This window comes from Equus caballus, chromosome 13, assembly GCF_041296265.1.
Source record: "Equus caballus isolate H_3958 breed thoroughbred chromosome 13, TB-T2T, whole genome shotgun sequence".
Lineage (NCBI taxonomy): Eukaryota > Metazoa > Chordata > Mammalia > Perissodactyla > Equidae > Equus > Equus caballus.
In genome coordinates this window covers 34,552,281-34,576,024 of record NC_091696.1, presented here as the reverse complement: position 1 = coordinate 34,576,024, position 23,744 = coordinate 34,552,281, and the positions used below count along the sequence as shown (strand labels likewise).

Genomic DNA, 23,744 nt, shown 5'->3' with positions numbered 1-23,744 from the left:
ACCATCAGTCTTTTGCTCATTCATACCTGTTGACTCTTGATAGTTTCTTTCAATTTAATGATTCAAATTCTTCTTAATCGTTAGGGAATTTTCATCTATTTTCTTTGATTACACCTTCTTTACCATTCTCTCTGTTCTCTCCTGAACCTCTTTTTAGATGGATGTTAGAATTTTTGGATCTATCATATATGGTTTATATCATTTGTTTTATTCTTGCACTTTTTGCAGAATTCTGGGAAAAATCCCTCAATTTAGATTTCTAGTTTGCTAAGTTCCTCTTTAGCTGTGCCCATTCTGTTATCAGTCCAACTATTGAGTTCCCAATTTTGGCAATCATATTTTTCATTCCCCAACTTCTGTTTTTCTTTGACTCTTTGTTTTGTTTCAAAATGGAAGGAGGCTTATTTTTCCTGATTATATAACTAATATGTGTGCATTGTAAAAATTTCAAACAATGTAGAAAAATGTAAGGTTGAAAGTAGAAATAATCTGCAATCCTGCCAGAGATAACCATCACTGGCATTTTTTGACCACTGCTCGTCTATTTCTCCCAGAATCCACAGACATATAGGCACAGAGGGACACACACACGTGCGCTATTTGACACAAACATCTTTCTACAAAGCATATATTCCTTATAAAGTACAGTAAATGTTGAAACAGAAGAGGGAGTAAGTAAAGGAGAAAGAATTTGTTCCCTTTGGACCTCTTCTTGATTCCAAAACATGAAGGTTTTAAAATAATTTTATATTATATTATGTAAGATACTAAACGTATATAAAAGTAGACAGGTTAGTATAATGAGTCCTCATGTGTCCATGACCCAGGTTCAGTAATGATCAGTCATGACTAATTTTTTTTCCATCTATAACCTTTCCCTTTCCATCCCTTTCCTTTCATACTGAATTATTTTGAATTGAATCCTTTTATCCATAAAGATTATAGGATGTCTCCTCAAAGGTAAGGATTCTTTAACAAAAATAACCACAATACCATTATCATACCAAAAAATTATAATTCTTTAGTATCAATAACAAGAATTCTGTCATCTCATCAAACAGTGTGTATATCCATTTTCCTGATTGTATCACCATTTTTTTAAACTATTAGTTTATTTAAATTAGAATCCAGACAGGTCTCCATATTGCATTTAGTTGATAAGTTTCTGAAATCTCTTTGAATCTGTAAGTGTCTCCTCTGCCCTGCTTTTTTTCTCTTGCAGTTTTATTTTCATTTTTGTTCTTTGTTTTGAGCAGTTTTAGGTTTACAGAAAAATTGGTTGGAAAGCACAAAGAGTTCCCGTAAACTCCCTGAACCCTATTCCCGTCCTGTCCCCCCGTTATTAACATTTTGCAAGGAAATAAGTCAGACAGAGAAAGACAAATACCATATGATCTCACTTATATGTGGAACCTAAAAAACAAAACAAAGCAACCTGGAACTCACAGATACAGAGAACAAACTGACTGTTGCCAGAGGCAGGGCGTAAGGAGTGGGCAAAATCATGCAGGTGGTCAAAATAAACTAAATAAGTGCCGGGGATATAATGTACAGTGTGGACTATAGTTAAGAGTACTGTATTTTATATTTGAAAGTTGCTAGGAGGGTAAATATTAAAAGATCTCCGGGGCTGGCCCTGTGGTATAGTGGTTAAGTTCGGCGTGCTCAGCTTTGGTGGCCTGGGTTCACAGGTTCAGATCCCAGGACCTACACCACTTGTCAGCCATGCTGTGGTGGCATCCCACATACAAAATAGAGGAAGATTGGCACAGATGTTAGCTCAGGGACAATCTTCCTCAAGCAAAAAAAGAGGGAGATTGGCAAAAGATGTTAGCTCAGGGCGAATCTTCCTCAGGAAAAAAAAAAAATCACGAGAAAAAATTTGTAGCTATGTGTGGTGATGGATGTTAACTAGGCTGACTGTGGTGATCATTTTGCAGTATATACATGTATCAGATCATTAGGTTGTACACCTGAAACGAATAGAATATGTCAGTTATATCTAAAAAAAAAGAAATAGTATCTGCCTTATAGTGTTGTTATGAGTGGTAAGTAAATTAATATATGTAAAGCACTTAAAAAATCTTGCATTACTCTGGTACATTTGTTACAGTTGACGAGCTGATACTGATACATTGTTATTAACTAAAAGCCATGGTGTATATTGGGTTCACTCTTTGTGTTGTACATTCTATAAATGTGTCCACCATTATGATATCATACAGAGTAGTTTGCCCTGTCCTCTTGCAGTTTGTTTATTGAAGAAGCTATTTGGTCATTTTGTAGTTTTCCACATTCTGGTGTATTAAAAAAAATTTTTTTTCCTGGTTGCCTCCCTTGTGGTGTCATTTAGTATGCACCTCTGTCACTTGTATTTTCTGTAAATTGGTCGTTGGATCAAGATGCTTGAATTGATTCAGGTTTGATTATTTTGGCAAGAGTCCTTCCCTGGTGGTCGAGTACTTTGTAGTACTTCCATCGATAGGCAGGCAGTGTCTTCCTGTGATGTTAGCAGCCATCAATGATTGTTGCCCTCATCCATTGTATCACTAGGGAAGCCTAGCTTTCCTGTTCTGTTTTCATTTACTGAGCATGTACTTTAGAAAGACGCTGAGCTGGGCCCTACAACATGATGCCCGTCTTCCACAAACCCACCGTCTAGAGTTTGGATAAGTTGATTTGAACCACAAAACTGTAAAAGAAGATTGGAACATCAAAAAAAAATCAGATTTATTTTGTATATATTCTCTGACTACCCCTCCCCCCAAGTGATAAAATCCCCAAATAGCAGAGCCATATCATAGATGCGTTTTAACTCATACGAATAAATATATATTCAAGCATATACGTGTTTGGTTGCAAACTACTAAAGTAACAACGTAAACATTGCAGCCTGTTTCTTCCCCTCTTCCACATAATTGACGTTGCTCCTGGGTGAGATGGGGGCATGGGCCTGCCATTCCTGCTCTCTCTGTCTCTGCATGCCCTTCATATTATGCACATCTCTTTTAAGTGTGATTCTCGTGTTTAAATATACATATTTCTTATGCATTATGGACCTAAACATAAGCCAACTACTTCATATGGTGTTCCATCTAAGAAACAACGTTCTGTTCCAAAACCAGGCAACCTAAGAAATTTCCAAGGGAGTGTAATTTTGAGCAAATGTGATCTTTTGAACCCTAGTTAACTTTAGTAGCTTAACTCATTTGCACGATGCAGGATCGGGGTACCCCAGAGTTCGACGTCAACAGAGGACAAGGTGCGGATACTGAAGGCATTGTTTATTTTGGTATGAAATCTTTACTTGTCTTAATCTTTTACTTGTCCAGTTTTAACAATCTCTTCCTCTCCTTCCCTCTCTTCCCCCCTTCTAGTCTGCTGTTTTGTCGTGCACAAGCGGTGCCATGAATTTGTCACTTTCTCCTGCCCAGGCGCGGACAAGGGCCCAGCCTCTGATGTAAGTAACGGGCACTGGTCACCTCTCTCTGTCCACAGCTGATGCATCCTTTTGGGTAAATGTGAGTGAGTATGCTGTGACAAAAAAGTCAGGGTGTTCTCATTCCAAGGCATGTGATGGTCCCTATAGCCTCTGAGATGTTTTTTCATTTTAATGAGCAAAAATAGTGAAACGCTTTGAGAGTTGGAGCGTGACTATACAGGAAACACCTAGTTCCCCTACTACGATTTTGCTAAATGTCTTCATCTTTACAGCTGGGGCATGGAGAGTGGTGGGCAGGGGCTAAATTGTTGCTACTGTAGAAAGGCAGTTAGGATGGTACCTTACAATGCACTTTACCTATAGCTTTTTTGTTAGGCAATTCTTGATACCAGGGCCCAAAAATTAGGGGGAAATGATTTTCTCCTGCAACTGTGCATCCCAAAGTATGACTACCGCTGGTGGGACAAGAGATGCTTCTAGGTAAAACAGGCAAATAATTTTTGTTTTAATAATTATGAATTTATTTTAATATGGATTGGAAAAATGTATCTAGTAGTGATTTTGCGTTTATAGTAGGGATATAAAATTTCCTACCTACATAAAAGTATTTAGGTTAAACAAGGTTAGATTGATTTAAGGAAGATATTAAGTGAGTGACAGGATGGGTGCTGTAAAGATATGGTAAAAGTCTTGTACACATCTATCTAAAGTTTGGGGTATGTTGTTGATTGCGTACCCAACACCCATTCATGGCTCTCACTCTCTGCTTTCTGGAAGAGGCCACCTTTTATGCTTGAGGCTGAAAATGGCTGATACTTGCTTTCATAGGCTCCCTTATAGCTGATGAATGAGCAGCTGACCCACTTCTGCTCAGTGGGACTTCAAGGGAAGTCTGAGGAGGGCTTCCAGGAAAGACTTTCCTTTCTGATAAGAGAAGACATCCCTTCCTTTGTCCTGTTGGGCATTTTTGTGTGAGGATATAATGCTTGGAGTTGTGGCAGCCCTTTTGGGTCAATGAGGGAGACACGGCGGACATCCTGAGCTTGACGTAGTGGAAGAGTTGAAGAAACCTGGGTCATTGATGACACTGACGAGCTGCTGAGCCCACTCTGCAGACTGAGTATGTGAGATAAGAAGCTCCTTTGATAAAGTCTCATTGTTTGGGGTGTTCTTTTACATGTAGGTAAAACTGTCCTGCTAGAACCTTCCACCATGCACACTCTTCCATTGCCCAGTAGTGAACTGCATACCCTATGTGCAGCATACCCTATGTTCAGCATACCCTATGTGCAGCATACCCTATGTGCAGCCATGCATACCCTATGTTCAGCATACCCTGTGTTCAGCATACCCTATGTTCAGCATACCCTATGTACAGCATACCCTATGTGCAGCCATGCATACCCTATGTTCAGCATACCCTATGTTCAGCATACCCTATGTGCAGCATACCCTATGTGCAACCATGCATACCCTATGTTCAGCATACCCTATGTGCAGCCATGCATACCCTATGTGCAGCATACCCTACGTGCAGCATACCCTATGTGCAGCATACCCTATGTGCAACCATGCATACCCTATGTTCAGCATACCCTATATGCAGCCATGCATACCCTATGTGCAGCGTACCCTATGTGCAGCATACCCTATGTGCAGCATACCCTATGTGCAGCCATGCATACCCTATGTACAGCCATCTCCCCTGGTTCTCTTACTTTGTTCCTGCGTTGGTTCACTTTCCTGGAGTCTTTCCCATTGGCTTTGTCTCCATTACTGGTCCTGTTCTTACCCACTTCGACTTGACAGCTGACCTCAGCTTACTAGAAGTGAGTGGTGACTACCTTCTGTCATTGCATTTGTTCCACTCTTGCTGGCCTGCTACAAGTGGTCATCTGCCATTTTGCGGCAAATCAGGGACGTATCTGTCACCACAGCAACGCGAACGCTGGAGCTTATGCTGCAGTTACCTTGCTTGGAAACTGTGGCACTTGGGTTGAGGAACTCCAAGCAACATGGAACAACCAAAGCCCTTGCAGGCCTGTGTGCAAAGATGAAGACAGGACCGTTTGTCGCACCCTCTCAGATCACACTCCCTGGCCCTTTCAGTGTAATTCCTTCTCTCGTCCCCAGGAAGGCAGGCGGGAAGTTTGTGGGGACAGCCTGGCTCCATTACGCAGCTCTGAATGTTCGTGCAGACCAAGGCTTTATGCTCAGGGAGCAGCCGACAGGATGTTTCCCATATCCTGTCTATGTTCGTTGACTTTTTCTGTTGCCTAAGACAGAAACTCAGCTGAAACTGGCTTATGTGAAAAGGGAAATTTTTGGTTCCTGAAATGGAAAAGCTCAAGAATAGCCCTGGCTTCAGGCACAGAGAATCAAGGTGCTGAAATCAGGTCCTCAGGAATCTCTCTCCATTTCTTGGCTCAGCTTTCCTCTGTCTGGGTGTCAGCTTCAGGAAGGCGTTTCTCCTGTGGGAGCACCATAGCTGCTGCACCCTTGTCTTATGTCTTATCAGCCTGCAACTCCAGTGACAAGAGCTAAGGTCTCATTGGGCCATGGGTCAGTTGCAGCCTGAAGGATGGTTCTGCTGATTGGCATAACCTGGTTATGTGCCTACTCCTGGCAAGGAGGGCCCGTGCATCACCCCATGATTTGAGACTGGGGGAGAGTTGGTCCCTCCCTCAGGAAAACTAGAGAAGCAGCACTGTGTCCTGGTTAAAATCATAGACTATGGAGCTGGCATTCCTAGGCTTACGTTCCTGTGACCTTGGGCAAAGTACTTAAATCTCTTTGTGCCTTAGATCCCTTCACGGAAAAATGGATAAAATCATAGTCCCTGCCTTATGGCATTGTTATGAGTATCCAACATATAAATATCTGTGAAAGTACTTAGTACCATTCATAGGAAGAGCTATGTGGATGATGATGACAATGATAATCAATAATCGTGAATACATGCAGGCAGCAAGGATCAATGTCTACAAAGCAAGTCTGAAGAATGAGCAGGTCCTCTGCCCGTCACCTGGCAGTCCTTCCTAGGAGTGTGTAGGCTCCATAAGTGGTAGGAGACCCCTCTCTGGATGAATGGACCAGTGCAGCCATTCATTACCTTGGGCATGGGGACAGCAGGAAGCACTACCTTGCAGCTGGCATGCAAAGGATTTGGCAGCCTACCTGGAATGATTCTAACTCTGGACACAGTTCCAAGAAGGTCAGTTGGCACCAAGGATGATGAATTGATCCAGACTCCTGAACTGACTTGACTCAGTTCACTGACCTTTCTCTGTCCATGGTTGGAGGCATGATTAAAGATCTGGCCACACCTGTTCACCAACCTGGCCAGGCTCTCTTTTGACTGCCCCTGAGGCTCGTGTGGGTATGGAGGAGTGCCCTCCTCCTGTGTGACCTTGGAGGAGCTGTTGTGCGGCAGGCTCATGGAGCAGAAAAGCACAGGCTCTGTCCTCTATCCTCTGCTATTCCAAGTGCAGTTTGAACCAGGGAATATTCTGGATAATAGTAGAACTTTGTGTATTTGGCATTCTTCTACAGATAGGTCCACTTCATGACATTAGGCTGCTTTAGGGAACTTTATGAACTGGCCACTGTCCCAGTGAACCCAACTACTGACCCAACCATTCAATGCCACTGGGAATAGACAACATAGATGGGCACCCACCATTGGAGGACCTCAAAACATGGCAGAGTTCCTGGGTGGTACTTCTAGTCATTTACAGGCATCCTACTGGTTCTTGGTCTCACCTCGTGGAAACCCTCAATTCTGCTGTCTCTCAGACCTCTTAGAGAGACCAAGTCTCTGAGATTGCCGTAAGCATTACGTATGGACATTTATAGATTAGTCAGCACTTAGAATACTGACCACGTACACAGCCTCCTGACAGATCTTCTCAGAACAAGAAAGAGAGGAGTTATGTCTGAGAACTGGGACTAGGGTGGGTGAAGTGAAGTACTTGCCCAGGGCACAGAATTTAAGGGGTTCTTGCCTGTGTTTGTGGATATATGCTGGCTGGTCTAGGATGGCCCCACTCACATGACTGGCAGTGAGCAGGTTGTTGGCCTGGGTGCCTAGGTCCTCCTCCATGTGGCCTCTCATTCTCCAGCTGGCTAGCTCTGGCTTGTTCACATGGTGGTTTCAGGGTTCCAAGAAGAGCAAGAGAGCATGCCCCAGTGCATGTGTGCCTTTTCAGGCTGTGCGTCCTGTCTGATACTGTCCCACTGGACAAAGTAGTCTCGTGGCCAAGCCCAGATTCAAGTGGTTGAGAAATAGACTCTACTCTTCATGGGAGGGGAAGAATCTCTGGTCAATCTACTGCAGATACTGTTGATCCAAGGGCCACTGCAGAACAGAACCCTTGGAGACCCTCCCACTAGACTTCATAAAAGATCCATAGGTCATTGTGTGGTTCAGAGAGTCATAGGTGGCCTCATTAAGAGACGGTACCTCATTTATTCCCTGCTCCCGGTCCCCGGCTGACCCAGCCATCTCCAGCTACAAATGGGAAGTAGGCAATTTATCAATCGTGCCCAAAGACAATGACAGTTAAGATTATGGACTCCGAAGTCAAACATACCTGAATTCAGGGCCTAACTCTGCCAGTGACCATTAGGGAAACTTGGGTGTGTCACTTACCCTCTGTGTGGCCCAGTTTCCTTATCTATAAAGTAGGATATTAGTACTAACCACATAGGTTTATTGTAATAACAAAAAAACAATCCTTAAAATGAAAAAGGGTGAATAAGAAAATAAAAATAAAAGGAACAAAAAGCCATTGCATGAAAGTGCTTAGCACAGAGCCTGCGACATAGTAAGCCCTTGATACAAGTAGCTGAGGGCGTTTTGACCTCTCCACCTCTCTCCCCAATCGCGAATGTACTGAGGATTCTCTGCACTCCTCCACCCGAGCATGCCTGGTGAGGTAATCACTGTTTTCCATTTCTGTTACTTTACACAAAACCTCAAATGCTGTGGTGCGATGCTGAGAAAAGAGCTAGGACTTTGGAGCCAGAAGACCTTGGTGTCAACTTCCAACACTGCCATTTATTTCTCCAACGGTCTTGGGAAAATAATTTAAGTTCTGTGACCCTTAGTTTATATCTTTAAAATGCGGAAAATAATACCTAAATCATAGTTTTTTGGTGAGTATTCAATGAGAGGTTGCTTGAGCCACATCCAGAATACTGTCTGGCACAAAGAAGGCACTCAATAAATGGTTTCTAAATTATTATTAATCCCTGGAAGAGTCTCTCTTACTCAAGAAGGGATGCAGGTCACCCCCTGACTTGCCAAGGAATAATGGCTCATAATAATGGCTAACTTGATGGAGCACGGGCTTTGTGCCAGGTAGTACACGAGTACAAAGGGACTCTTTAGCTGGTTTGTCTAAAGGTACTTTCTTCAACACTTTATGGTTTTAGAAGTAATTTCTTATCATTTATAGTCAAGATACTGAATAAAACCCATTGTTATGCCCTACGGCCTCCTGATTCCATCACCAAATCAGGTCAGTTAAAGATCATGGGCACTACTGTTGAGTGTATCCTTTTGTGTTTTTTATTCAAGTCTTACTTTATGAAGAAATATGTTAAAAATGATAGATCATGTGTTAACTGTTGAAGACTTTTTTTTTTTATTTTAAAGATTGGCACCTGAACTAACATCTGTTGCCAATCTTTTCTTTTTTTCTTCTTCTTCTCCCCAAATCCCCCAGTACATAGTTGTGCATTTTAGCTTCAGGTCCTCTGGTTGTGCCGTGTGAGATGCTGCCTCAGTGTGGCCTGATGAGTGGTGCCATGTTGGCATCCAGGATCTGTACCAGCGAAACTCTGAGCTGCCAAAGTGGAGCGCACAAACTTAACCACTCGGCCACAGGACGGGCCCCCTGTTGAAGACTTAATAAGAGGGAAATAAAAGAAAATTTAAAAAGAATATCTTATATTTATATATTAAAAAGAATGTGTATATAAATGCCAATGTGTTTGAAAATCTGGTTGAAATGGATGATTTTCTAGGAAATTTTAAATTGCCCATTTTGTCTCAAGAAGAATTGAAAACCAGAATAGGCAAATAACCAAGAGAGAAATGAGAATATTGCCGAAGAAACTTTTCTTCTCCCAAAGCTCCAGAATAATAGACTAATAAATGTTTATTTTAAACATTAGAGGAAGGAAAGATTTCTATTCATTTTAAAAGATATAAGATTACAGAGAAAAAGGAAAGCTTCAGAGTTTTGTTTTTTTCAAATTGAAAGTGAGGGAAATAAAATTCAAATTGGCAATAGGAAAAGAGATGGGCTTGTGTGAAAATCTTGAGAATGGAATAAGAGTGTCAGGGACAATGGCCTCAGACACTAGAACTGAGGCTCTAGCACTTGCAAGATGCTTTCTTATTATCAGCTGTATCAGTTAGCTTTGCTGTGTAACAAACCATCCCAAAATTTAGTAGCTTAAGACAACAATCATTTATTATTTCTCATGAGTCTGGGGGCTACTTGGGTGACTCTTCTGATCTGGGTCCATTCAGCTAATCTCTGCTGGGCTTTCTCATGGGTCTTGGTCAGCCAGTGACTTGGCTGGTGCTGGGTCACCTAGGTCTCACTAACATGACTGATCATTGGCAGCCCGTTGGCTGGGGTGCTTCATTTCTCCTCCATGTGGTCTCTTTCCCCACAGTACGCTAACTTAGGCTCATCCACACACTGGTCTCAGGGTTCCAAGCACAGCACGAGAGGGAAATCCCCCAAACACAGGTGTTTTTCAAGGCTTTCTTTGTGTCACACTGGTTATGGCCCAAACCAGATTCAGGGCTGGAGAAACAGACTTCATCTCTGGATGGGAGGAGCTGCGAAGTCACACTGCAGAGATGCCTACAGGAATGGGAGGAATTTGTGGCCATTTGCCTTCTACCTCGCTGGCTCTCGTCTGCTGCGCCAGCTGTCTTGTTTATCCTTCTGGATCCACTCTGCTGTCTTCCTGAGAGATTGACCTGTAAGGACTGCATCAACCCGGGTTCCCTTACTCTTTGACTTCAGGTTGGGCTCCAGGGGAGGGACTAATAGGAGATTGGAGGGTGAAGGGAGCGTGAGCCCAGGATATTTATCCTGGGCTCATCTTGGTTCTACCCTTTCGCTGAAGGTTGGTGCTCCTCTAAAGGCAGTTTTCTCTACACAGTTCTCTCCTTTTGGGTTCCAGGAGCTACTCTCTTCCCTTATCCCTCTGCTCTTACTAGCCCCCAGTTACTGCCCTATTCCTTGTGGTTTCCAACACCATGCCCACACCTTTATAAATAGTTCTTTTATGAAACCTTTCTTAAACTCTCTTAATTTGAGTATGCCTTCTGTTTCCTGCAGGGACCCAACTCATTTGTCCTTGCCATATTTTCTCCCACTGTAGACAGGACATGTCTATCAATGTGTCTATCACCCCAGTTATAGTCAACCTCAAGGAAAGATGGAAACCCTAGTGGAAGAAGTGGCCTTCTTTCTCCCTGTATTCACAATCAGTCTCAGGGAAGAGTTCTGATTGATTGGTCCTCTGTTGTTAGGAGAATGAACTCTCATAGTTTATCAGGCCCGGATCATGTGACATCCCTATGGCTCAGAGAGCAGTGTTTGTTGTAAGAAGAAAGGACGGGAAACTTTGATGAGCCGACAAAATCAATAGCTGCCACAGTTTATTATTATAAGCTAGCTTGACTGCAATAACCAGCATAACCTAATAAAGCTGGCATAAAAAAGGAAACTGTAGTGAACTATGAGTCTAGATGAACAAATCCTAAATAAAATATTTGATGATGATTTAATTCTTGGCATAGACATATTAGTTCACATAGACTTTTTTTAATGAGAAAGAAACAATCTAGAGGTAAAAGTAACAAAGAAAAATTTGATCAATGTAGCAAAATATACGAACGAAGATAAAAATAAGCCAGCAAGGGACTGTGAAATCTGGAAGGTATAAATTAAGATGGTAGAAGTGACAGCAGAGTATCAGTTACCCAACCAATGTAAATGGATTGGAATTCACTACTAAAAGGCAGAGACTATCAGATTGGATAAACAATGTATAATTCTAGGCAATGCATAGGAGAAACTTAAAACATAGGTCAAAATAAAAAGGGCAAAGATATACCACAAAACACACATAAATATAAAACATGGCCTTAGTAAAAATATCAGGGAAGGAGGAGTCAAAGAAAAAAGCATAAACAGAAGGAAGAGGAGGAAAAATGGGCTCTGATATATTGCTGGTGAGTGTGTAAATTAATATAATCTTTCTCAAGAGAAAATTACCAATAGGTATCAAAAACTTTAGTGACCTTTTTGACCTAAGAATTACTAAACCTCATCGTTTTTGGCCCAAGAATTGCAATTCTAGGAATTTTTGCTAAGGAATTATTTAAGGGCATGTGCAAATATTTAGCTAAAGTGATACACATAGCATCAGAATTTATACTAAAAAAAAAAACGGGAAACAATCTAACTGGCTGCCAGTTGGGGTTTATGTACGTAAAATATGTCCTTGTGATGGGATGCTGTGCAGTGATGAAAATGTCACAGTGTCTGGGCTGATGGAAATGTTCTGTATCTTGATTGGGATGGTGTCTAGACAGGTGTACACGTTTTTCAAAATTCATGAAGTTGTATGCTTAAAATCTGTACATTACTGTATGTAACTTATACTTCAGTAAAAAGTCCCAGTGATCAAAATGTTATTGACGTGGTAATATAGTCATAATATATTTCTAAATGAAAAAGGCAGACAACAAAACATTACGTGTGGTATTATATATCAAAAAATATAAAAATATATACACACATAAAAGCAAAAGGTCCCACTTCCTAAACACATTTTAGTGGCCGCTTGTCGGTTCTGCTCGCTGTCTTGTTCCAGACTGTAGCCTGCAGAACTCCAAAGATCGCTGTGGGATATTCTGTAACTGCTTTCTCCAGTCTTGTTTGTTTTTGGTGCCGCTTCACCTCCAGTGTGGACTCAGACCTCCCACTTAATTCAGTGAAAATTAAACCTGAGTGAAGGCTTGGGTATAACTGTCAGCAATTACAGTTGCTTCCGGATGTGGTTACTCTCAAGATCTTCCGTCAGCTGGGAGCCAGCTCAGTCCCTCAAATGAGAATCTTCAGATGCCCCTGATGAGATTCCGGCCCCTGATAAGCCCGGGCCAAGTCACCTTGGGCCCCAGAGAAGGAGGGAAGTCATAGCTCTGCCAGTCTGAGGTCCTGCCCATTTCCTGCCTCAGCACTAGTGGCAGTAAGACGTGTCTCTGTCATTGGTGAAAAGGCCCACCCCCTCCTCCATGGCACTGTCTGGTCTCCTTGGCTCACATAAAGCAACATAACAGTCAGCTGCACTCTTCTCAAAGCCTGGGTTGTTCAGTCTTACATAACACCAAGTGGGGACACCCCACACAGCTCTGGTGATGCTCCAAGCCTCCCTCGCTCCTTCCAGGAGGTGAGCTACAATTAGAGGTAAACATCTCTTTTGGCATCACATTAAGATGTCACCATCACCTGGACCAAAAGACCCATCTGCATCTCTTAAGGATAAATAACGTTGGCGCGATTCAGTCTAAACAGTACAGTTTCTCTCTCTCCCTCATTTATCTATTATCTGTCTAAATCTGAAATTACATCATCCTGCTGAAGATACATCCTATTTACGTTACTTAACACCGCAGTCTATAACGTCTGCATTCACAGCAAAAGTGCTCAGTAACCAGAGTGTGTGTTACCAAATGCCAAATGGGATGCCTTACAGGGAGGCTGGAGACACGCTGAGGATTGGCCTGTCCAGCTCAGAGGCTATGCTGCCGTCGAATATCCAAGGAGGTGTTTGTTGCATTGATCTTTTTGTATAGCTTCAAAGGACAGAATCAGGACTGAGGACCTTCCTTAGCTGGTGGGCTAAGGAAGAAGAGCCCAAACTCACTGACTGGTTGCTGTCTAAGGGTATTAACTCCCCATCCGAGTAGAGCAAAGATCAGTTGCCAAGGATTCTGTAGAGGGCACCTCTGTGGTAGATGCGAGTTCCTACCACATGGGTGGTTCTTCTAGTTAGTGCCGTTTGGGTGAGTGCAACAGAAACCACCTCTGGTTATCTTAAGTTGGAAAGGAATTTATTGGAGAGAGTGTGATGTTTCAGAGGATGGAAGAAAACCTGAACAAGCAGACCAGCTCCGTCTGATTTTCCATCTGGTGTTGCTGTGGTCCTAAATTCAAATTCTAGAAGGAGAGAGGTGATCTGGTCAACCCAAGTTACCTAACCAGCCCTTGGGTGGGCCTTTCAAGTGTTCCCTCCAAGACTAGACACGGTGGGAGTGGGATGACCTTTCAAAGGAGAACTGAGGCGCTGCTACCGAAAAAGGGAAGCAGAGATGTTTGGCCAATCAAAATAACACTTGTCCACTGCAACTTCTCCATGCTCCTCTGCAGAATACAGAAGGGCTGAATGCTGAAGGATTGTTTAGGTAATAAAACAGACCTCAGCTGAAGAGATCCAGGCAAGGGCCTGGGACTCTGTATTTTAAAGCCCTTCAGGTAATTCTGATGGGGAGCCAAGTTTGGAAACCAACGTAAGGCAATATCATGTTGTGACTCTTAAACCAGAATGGTTGGGTTTGAATTCCAGGTTTGCCACTAAAACTAGCTGAATGATCTCGGGCTTAGTTACCGAACTCTCTGCCTCGGTTTCCTCATGTGTAAAAAGAGGATAAATTAGCACTCTCCTCGTAGGGTTCAGGTGAGGATTAAATAAATTAATCCATATTATGGGCTTCTTGTGGGGCCTGGCATATAGTTCATGCTAATTAATATTATTACCAGCAATGGTCCTTTCAAGTCTTAGAGTGTGAGTTCCAAAAGTCCAGCCTTATTTTTGGCATGGCTTGCATCCATCTTGCTTGCCACAAAATGGAAATACAAAGGCACCTCCCAAGGACTGGTTGAGGGCAAAGTCTCATAAAATGATGGTAATGCTATAAAATGCCATTCTTTTGACTGTGGAGTGAATCCCATCTGATTCTTCTGCTGTGTGCCACTGACGGCTTCCGCAATGCAGAACCGGCATGTAAAGGTCAGAACGAATTGCTTCTCAACAGCCCTTTGTCCCTCACTGTCACAAAGACACAGAGCTTCATGCTGTGGAGGAAGAAGCAAATCCATGACATGCAGCGTCCGGAGGACAGAAACCTGCTGTTTCTCCTGTGCACGAAGAGGAGAGCTGCTGGGGCTGGAATGAGGCAGATATGTCCTGTCTTGTGAATTATTTTGGCTTCTTCTGGTTGGGGGCGGGACCAGCCCGAGAACCTGATAAAGGCAGTTTCCCAGAAGACCTCAGCCTGCAGAGCCTGCAGAGCCTGCAGACTTGGGGGAAGTACAGAAATCAAAAGGCACATGACCCTGGAGGGATGTGAAAGGTGCAGGTCCTGGAGTCAGAAGACTTCCTTCTCTTCCGTCTCTGACTTTTTGTATTCCCGAGGGCTCCCCCCAACTCCAGTGGTCTGAGATTCTAGGATTTCCGAGTATTCTTTTTAAATAATAATATCCAAGAGCCAGCATTCATAGATATAATTGTGTTTTAAGCCCTTTACATATAATAACCCTTTATTCTTCATGACACTCCATGAGGTAAGTACCAGTGTTATCAACTCCATTTTACAGATGAGGAAACTGAAGCACTCAGACACTGAGAGATGTGCCTATGGTCACGGGACCAGTGAGCCGTGGTGCCAGGATTCGCACCTGGGTAGTCTGGCTCCAGGTCTGTGTTCTTACCCAGCACCCCAAACTGCCTCGTTCCCTCAGCCTCGTTCACCTGGACAAATCTAACTGAAGCACACAGCGCTGTTCATCACGAACCGCCTTTCCAGATGTGCACCCCCAGAAGCTCTCTGAGCCCCCATTGAGTCCAGATGCACGTGGACATCTGCCCCAAGCTGGACCAATCAGATTCCCTCCTCAGGAATTTAGAATTTGGATTCACAGGGGGTGGTTTTAGGCTGGGCTGATCACATGGGTTTTGAAAAGTGTGTATGTATTATATATGAAAAGTGTCCATCTTGATGAATTCTCATGCAGCGAACATTTCTCTGTAACCAGAACCTCAGAAGTCCTTCTGTGCTCCCTTCTGATCCCTGTGCCTCCAGTCCCTTCCATTAAGGTCACCACTACCCTGGCCACCAGTCATTTGCTTGCCTTTTTTCCCCCCCATTGAAGTATTTATTTTTATTTTGGAAAGAACACAACATGAGCTCTACCCTCTTACATTTCTGAGCGAGCAGTTCAGTACCGTTGGGTATAGAGGAGGCAGACCTCACGAGCCTACTCATCTTGCTTAACTGGAACTCTGTGCCCATTGGGTAGTAACTCCCCATTGCCCCCTCCCTCCAGCCCCTGGCAACCACCATTCCACTCTTTGATTCTATGAGTTTGACTAGTTTAGATACCTCATGTCAATGGAATCCGTGAAGCATTTGTCCTTCTGTGACTGACTTATTTCACTTAATGTCCTCAAAGTTCATCCATGTTGACCCATGTTGTGGAATTTCCTTCTTCTTTAAGGCTGAATAATATTCCATTGTATGTGTATACCACCTTTTCTTTATCCATTCGTCTGTCAGTAGACATTTAGGTTGTTTCCCCATCTTGGCTATTGTGAATAGTGCCTCAGTGAACATAGGTGTACCAGTATCTCTTCAAGATTCTGATTTCAATTCTTTTGGATAAATACCCAGAAGTGGGATTGCTGAATCATATGGTAGTTCTATTTTTTATTTTTTGAGGAACCTCCAAATGGGCTAAGGACTTGGATAGACATTTCTCCAAAGAAGATGTGTAAGTGGCCAACAGGTATATGAAAAAATGCTCAACATCACTAATCATGAGGAAATGCAAATCAAAACCACCATGAGCTATCCCTTCACACCTGTCAGGATGGCTGTTATAAAAGCAAACACTAAAGACAAAGTGTTGGAAAGAATGTGGAGAAATTGGAACCCTTGCACACTCTTGGTGGGAATGCAAAATGCCGCAGCCACTATGGAAAATATTTTGCCTGCTTTTGAAATGTTCGCTGCATGAGAATTCATCAAGATGGACACTTTTTATGTACAATACATAAACAGTTTTCAAAAACCATGTGACCAGGAAGGTACAGATGGAACTATTCAGTAGACCCTCTCATGTCTGGTTGCTTTCCTTAATGTTTTGTTTGTGGCCACATGACTTTGAAAGGATGCACAGCATTCCAGTCATCAAAATGTCCACCTTCAGAGCCAGCCGGGATCAGGCAGGAGAGTAAATGAGTCAAGTGTGTGATAACAGGGAGTGTCCATCTGGTGCGTGTGCACCCTGTCCGAAAGGAGCAGCTGCTACTCAGCTCCATTTTTAAAAAATTTCTGTTCTTTAAAGGACCGAAGTCCAGATTTTCCAATTTTTCAAGATAATTCTAAATCTCCTAAATTTAGATGTTGACAAATAATTCTAGAATTACAACAATGGTGTATTTTAAACACATTTTTGGACTGGCCTCATTCTGTGGACCACCAGTGTATAATCTCTGCATTTGTAGGTGGGAACGGTCCGTGGAAGGTCTCCCCACTTATGTAGGGAGAAAAGGGAGAATGTAGATTTAGTCAAATCAGCCCTCTTTGGGGAGTCGTGTGGGAGCAACAGTCCAAGGCGGGGAACTTTAACAGCATGCAGAGGTCCCTTTCCCTGCGCACCGTGGTTGAGCCCGAAACTGGCGGAGGCACATGCATTTCTCTAACCCTGGAACACTGCCCTGGTTAGGAATCAGCTGCCGGAGCGCCCCCTGCTGGACGTAGCACTCCATGTCCAGTGGGATCTGCAGGTGGGTCTGGCAGCTCCTGCTTCTCCTGAAGGCTTTGAGAGGGTGTCGTTCACCATTCTGCACGTTTATCAAGAGCCTGCTGCTGCTGGTGACTGCACAGGCAGCTGTGAGGATTCACCTTGGCTTGCTGTGTTTGGTTAGTCACCTACCCGCCCCCCCACCCCCGCATCAGACCTTGTCACTTTCATTCTTTATACTGGGAGAAGCAAGCCGGGCTGCCCTTCCCTCAGTCCCATTCTCACCTTTTCTAGATACTGAAAAACATTTGAAGAGTCTCTGGCATTTACTTGGCACCTTTCCCTGGTTTCTGGGCTGAAATAAAGTCTCCTATTTTTAAACAGTTCTTTCTGGTACTTTCCGTGTCATTTTGGGGGTGAGGGCAGAGTGAAATGTTCAGGCGCAGGTTTGTGGTCTTGCATGTTGATTAAGAGTGTGGACTCTGGAGCCAGCCTGCTTAGGTTCAAATCTCGGCTCTGCTACTTACTAGCTGTGTGACTTTGGATAGATCGCTTAACCTCTCTGTGCCTCTGTTTCTTTATTTACGAGATGAAGATGATATCTACCTCAAAGGAATGTGGTAAGTATTAAATAAGTTGATATATGCAAAGAGCTTAAAACAGTGCCCGGTGTATTATATAAGTGTTTGCCTGACCCAGAATCTTGGATGTGTTTTTGTCTTCAATCTCGGCCTTTGGGTCCTGGCTCTGCTCCTTAATTCTGCATCTCAGCCCCTCCCCATGCTGCTTGCTTTCTTTGATTCTCCTTAAGCTCTTAACTGTGAATCTCCAAAATCTTACTGAGCAATGGTCAATTCTTGAGGCCTCTTGTTCTGTGTTCCCAGACTTTCCCACATTGCTGACTCCTGTTGTCCCTCCTTCATAATACTCACAGCTGACATTTCGATGGTGCCTATCATGTGCCAGGTGCTGTTCTAAGTGATCCACATAGACTAGCTCACTGAATCCTCGCCCCATGAGATACCTTTTTTATGCCCATCTTATAGAGGAGGAAACTAGGGAAGAGAAGCCATCTGACTGGCCAGATCACGTGACTCATAAGTGGAGTCTGGATTTGAACTTGCTTTGGCTCTAGAGTCTGCTCTTAGCCACCATGATGCACTGCCACCCTCTTCTCTTCCTCTGCGTGGACAGCACCTTGTCCAGGCTCCACTCACCCTCCCTGACCCAGTGGCCTCTTGTCCTGATTCCCTGATTTCTTTCTGTTCCTCCAGCCCCTCATTTGCACATGACTGTGAAGTCATCTTTCCAAAAACCAGATGTGGTCATGTCATCGTCCTTCGTGAAGACGGCAGTGGCTTCCCATTGTTCTTGGGGCAAAGTCGATACTCTGACATGACCTATGAGCAGGATCATCATACATCCCCCTGTGCCAAGCTGGCTCGTAAACAGACCTGGTTATTCTGTTGCACTGGAATCCCAGAGGGTTCTCGCTGGAGTCCCCTTTGGAAGATAAATTGTATGGTCGCCCTACTCTGAGATCCTGCATGCTGTGGCCCCGTCTCTCCCTCCAGTCTCTTCTTGATGAACTCCCTTCCTCACCCTCTGAGCCTCCTTCAGTCTCTTGTCCTGCCCATCAGCCCTCCCACCACGAGACATTTGCACATGCTGTCTCCCTGCTGGGCTCTTCTGCTCTCCCTTCTTCCCCCGAGGTCAGTGAGTCTCCCTCTTGGTTGGCCGTCTGAATCACCTGCAGAGCTTTATAAGGGAACCCTGGCACCTGGGACCGTCCTGGACAGGTGAAATCAGAATTTCTGGTTGATTCAAAGCTCCCCAGGTGATTTGAATGTGCATCCAGGGTTAAGAACCCTGGCTGACTTGTACTCATCCTCTAGGTCGCCGCTCAAGCACCACCTCCTCAGAAAAGCCCTCCCTGAGAGCCCTGACCAGATCAGTTTCCCTCTTTTGCACTCTTAGAGCACACATCCCTCTCCTTGCTGCCACTCATCGCAGGGGGGACTTTGCATTTACTTACATGGTGACAAAGAGTCTAGATTCTGGGTCCAAATCACTAGCTGTGTGACCTAGGGTCAGTGACTTAACTTCTCTCAGTTTTCTCGTCTGTAAATAAGGATAATAATAAACCTATTTCACAAGGTCATTGAGGGTCAAATGAGTTAATTATACGTAGAGCTTTTAGAACAGTGCTTGGCGTATGGTGAGCGCTGTGTGTCTTAGTTGTTCCTGTAGTAATAGTTATTATGATCCCCCACTGGAATGATTATCCCCCATTGAAGGTGGGCTCACTGTCTGCTCTTTGATTGCTCTTCACCTGCAACAGTGCCTGGCATGTGATATTCTGCAATGGCTGTTGGTTGGGTAGAGTGGTGTTCCAGTGATGCTCTTGGTAAAGGCTGGCGGATCGGCACGTGCAGAACTTCTCTTCCTTGTCCGTATGGACCTAACGGTTTAGGATCCCCGTTTCTAGTGGCCGGCATCATTAGGATCAGAACCTATGGGGGCCTGTGGCGTCGAGTCCCAACTGCCTGTGGTGGCCCGGCAGGCATTCGCTTCGGTGGCGCCCTTCCTGTCTTTCCACATTAAGGTTCCTTCTGCTCTTCTGAACACAGGCAGGTGTGCCGAGGGCTCTGTGGCAGAGGGAGCCGTCAGGAAGCGGCCCTGCACTCTGCGCCCAGAAATCAGGCTGACAGTGTCCTTGCACATCGGCTAACCCTGGGTCACAGTCCTGCATCTGGGCGACCCCCGCTCAGCGGGGAGGAGGGGGCTCCGCCTCTGTTGGCCGCTGGCGCTGTTGGGAAGGGCAGAGGGTGGATGTGCATGTTTTGTGGGTGAGGGAGGGTTTATTTATAACACGAGGGTGTCATCTGTTGCGGTGGGACTGTTGCCTGAAATGACTGCTCTACACTCTGAACGATGAACTCACGTTGCGGCCTCCACAGGAAGAGGCGGGGCCGACTCTGGGCACGGCCTGGACCACCGAGGTTGTCCAAACTTGAAGGCCCTCGGCGGGGGTCGGGGGGAATACCCGGCTTAACCCCTTTGTTTTCTGAAGGGGGAACTGAGACCAGAGCATGGAAGTGACTTGCCCAAGATCACAGATGTAGGTTTTAAGTTAACATTTATCAGGTGCACACTACATACGAGTCACTGGGCTAATAAGCACAATATAATCTGATTTCATTAATCCTTGCAAATCTAGAAAGCAGAAATATTATTTATTATATTCAACAAACACATAGTGTTTACTAAGTGCCAGGCTCTGTGCTGAGCCCTGTACAGATATTAATTCTTTAAATTCTTATAATCCTTTAAATTCTTTAAAATCTTATAATCTTAGTGCTATTATTATTATTTCCACTTTAGAGATGAGGAGACGGAAGCACAGCAAGGTTAGGTAACCTGCCCAAAGTCACACAGCTAGGAAGTAGTTGAGTTGGGATTCAGTCCCAGGCAGCCTGGCCTTGCAGCGCACACTGCCCTGCTGTAGTGCCCCTCCACCTGACAGCGCTTCGCTCCATTTCACAGGTGAGACCATTAAGGCTCATAGCGCTTAAGTAACTTGCTCAAGCCCGCAGGACTAGGAAGTAACAGAGCTGGGGGTGAATTTGGACTGTCCAGCTTTAGAGTCTGTCTCATGAGCTCTCTACTAAATTTCCTCTCGTGGGGACTGGGGTCTCATGGCTGAGGGGTCCCAGCTGGGAACAGGGAATGGAGGCCGAGGCAGAGCTTGAAGCCAGCAGGCGGCCATGGGGTGGTGGGGCGGTGTCAGCCAGTACCTGCTGTGTTGAAGCAGGACCCCATGCAGCTGAACTGCACGCGGAGCCCCAGCTAGGTGGCTGCTGCCCTCTTATCTTTCAGATCTTAGCTGTGTCTTCACTTCCTCAGGGAGGCCTCCCGGACCTCTCTGTGCAGCTGAGTCCCTCCCTGGAGACCCTAGCACTGTGAGCTTCTCCTTGGCAGCAGTCACAAGTGTCCTGTCCATCTGTTGTGCTCTTTCACCGTCTCCTGCCACCTAGGCTGGGAGCGCATGAGGGCAGAGCCTGTATCTGATTTTGCTCGTCCACCACCTGTCCCCTGCAAGGCGCTTGACGAATATTTGGTGAACAAATGGATAGATAAATGAATGGCTCATTGCTTTAGTGGAGGGAATCGGCGCAGGAAATCAAGACTGACGTTCCAGAATTGGGAACATATATGGGGTTTACTGGGGAAAGTTACAGCTCAGCAGATGTAGAGATGCCCTGGCAAGCAATAATTAATAATAAATAGCTGGTGTTTATTGAGTACCTGCTCTGTGTCAGGCAGCTGTTTTAAAGGTTTGAAGTAATTCACTCCCCACAACAATCCCAGGAAATAAATGTCCTTGTTACCCCTCGTTAATGACGAGGACACAAGCTTGGAGAGGTTAGGCAACATGGCCAAGTGGTGAGACTGGCTTTTGAATTGGCACATGAGCTGGAGCCTCACCTTTTAAATACCCGGCTAAACCACCTCTTCATGGTGAACTGGATCCTGCAGCAGGCTGAGGGTCACCTGTCCAGTTCCAGGCCTCACCTGCTGGAAAGGATGTGGCTCCTTATCCCTGCCGACTCAGGACCAAATTGGAGCTGAAGCTGCAGGTCCAGTGTTGGATGCCTTGAAGCAGCTTAGAGTTGGGGCTGGCTCGTCCACGCACACAGCCTTCTCCTGTTTGCTGTGGAGAATGAGGACTCCCACTTTCAGCTGAGGCTGGGTCTGCACTTTTCTCTGAAGCTCAATGAATGGATGCGGCTGCTGTGTCCTGTGGTTACACTAGGCAGAGTTGGGATCCGGCAGGAGTTACAAACTCAGATGCCTGCAGGGGCCAGGCAGTAACCTGCAGGCTGAGTCGGGACGGTGGTGACTTGCTGAGTACATGCCCCACCGAAGGGTGTGGCCAGGACTCAGCTCCAGCCCATGGCTACTTTCAGGAGAGCTGGCCCGGTGTCACCAGTTCTGAGCTCTTCACGAACGTTCTGTATATATCTGAGGGATACAAGCCCCCCATAGAATCGTGGCTCCCCACTACTGCGAGCCCCACCCAGAGGCCTGGGAATACATTTCTGCAGGAGCTGTGCATGTATGCCACAGCCAGGTTGGTAACTGCTGACTTAGCTAATGAATTGGGTCACTCGTTGAAATAACATATAAATCCTGGAAAAGAAGAGACTAGCTTCACATTAATGGCAACTAAGAAGAATTTAGGGGAAAAAGAAAACAGCTTTTCTGGAAGGACATAAAAGAAGGCTCAAGTTACACGTGAATTCTGTCTCCTCTCTCTCTCCACTGCAGCCTTGATTCTGCAGCAGCCCCACCACACACACACCCGTAGCTCTGCTCCAGCTCCCAGCACTTCACACTTCCTTCTTCTAAGTTCTCATTGGCCCATTTCTTCCTTCCTAAATTGCACATCACTCACCAGACCTTGGTCCATTCAGCACGGGCTGGAAGCCTGGGGTCAGATGCTCTGCTGCTCACTGAGCTGGTGCTGCAGGTGGGAATTTTTCTAGAATGGACAATAAGTAGGCTTGGCAAAGACTGGCATTTCCAATACAATCTGGAAGAATACCTGGGTGAGAATAACCAAGAAAATTTTGAAAGCAGTCAGTAATGGTGGGGGCGGGGTGGGTGGGTATAATATGCATGTTTCTAGGTACTAAGATATGATAAACCAGTGATATATTACGATAGTATGGGGCTGAGGCAGGAATAGAGATAAACCAATGGAGCATTAGAGAAAATTTTAAAGTGAACAAAGGGTACATGAAAAATTAGTGTACGGTAAAGAGGCATTTCAAATCCGCAGGGGGAAGATCCATTCCATACATTTGTTGTTACAACTGGCTAAACATTTAAGAAAAAAAGTAAAGATCTTTCCTCAGAGCTCCTGCTAAAATGAATTCCAAGGGAAATAGTGATTTCAATGTGAAAAAATGAAACTGTAAGAGGTTGAAGAAAATACAGGGAAGGACCTTCTAAATATAACAGCAGAGGCAGAGACCATAAAGGAAAATGGAAGAATTTTCACTTTATTTAAATACACACAGACACAAACACACTTGTGGTATTGTATGTTGAAAAATGAACGTCAACAAAATTAAAAGGCAAATGAAAAACTAGGAAAATATTTATGGCATTTGTCATAGGTGAATGGTTAATATCCTTCATAATTATAAAGGAAATTTGCTATAAATCATTTAGAAAGAAACAAACTTGAATTAAACATGGACGAAGCATATGGACAGGAAATTAATCATAACAGTGAACACTTATTAAATGTTTATTCCCACCAGTGACACTTAGGTGGTTTCCATGCAGTAACTGTCTGAACTCTCTCATCAATTTAGGAATTAGATAGTACCATTATTCCATTTTCAGATGAAGAAACTAAAACTTAAAAGGGTTAAATAACTTGCCCCAGA

At 44.5% G+C, this 23,744-nt stretch overlaps 1 protein-coding gene across 2 annotated transcripts in view; it reads left to right on the top strand.

Annotated features, from left to right (window-relative positions):
• PRKCB (protein kinase C beta) overlaps positions 1-23,744 on the top strand; it is a 304,436-nt gene that overhangs the window by 127,586 nt on the left and 153,106 nt on the right. For both annotated transcript variants that reach the window (XM_023616107.2, XM_023616108.2), the window contains exon 3: positions 3,378-3,460. In XM_023616107.2, coding sequence (XP_023471875.1) covers positions 3,378-3,460 — 83 coding nt within the window. The remainder of the gene's footprint in view (positions 1-3,377; positions 3,461-23,744) is intronic.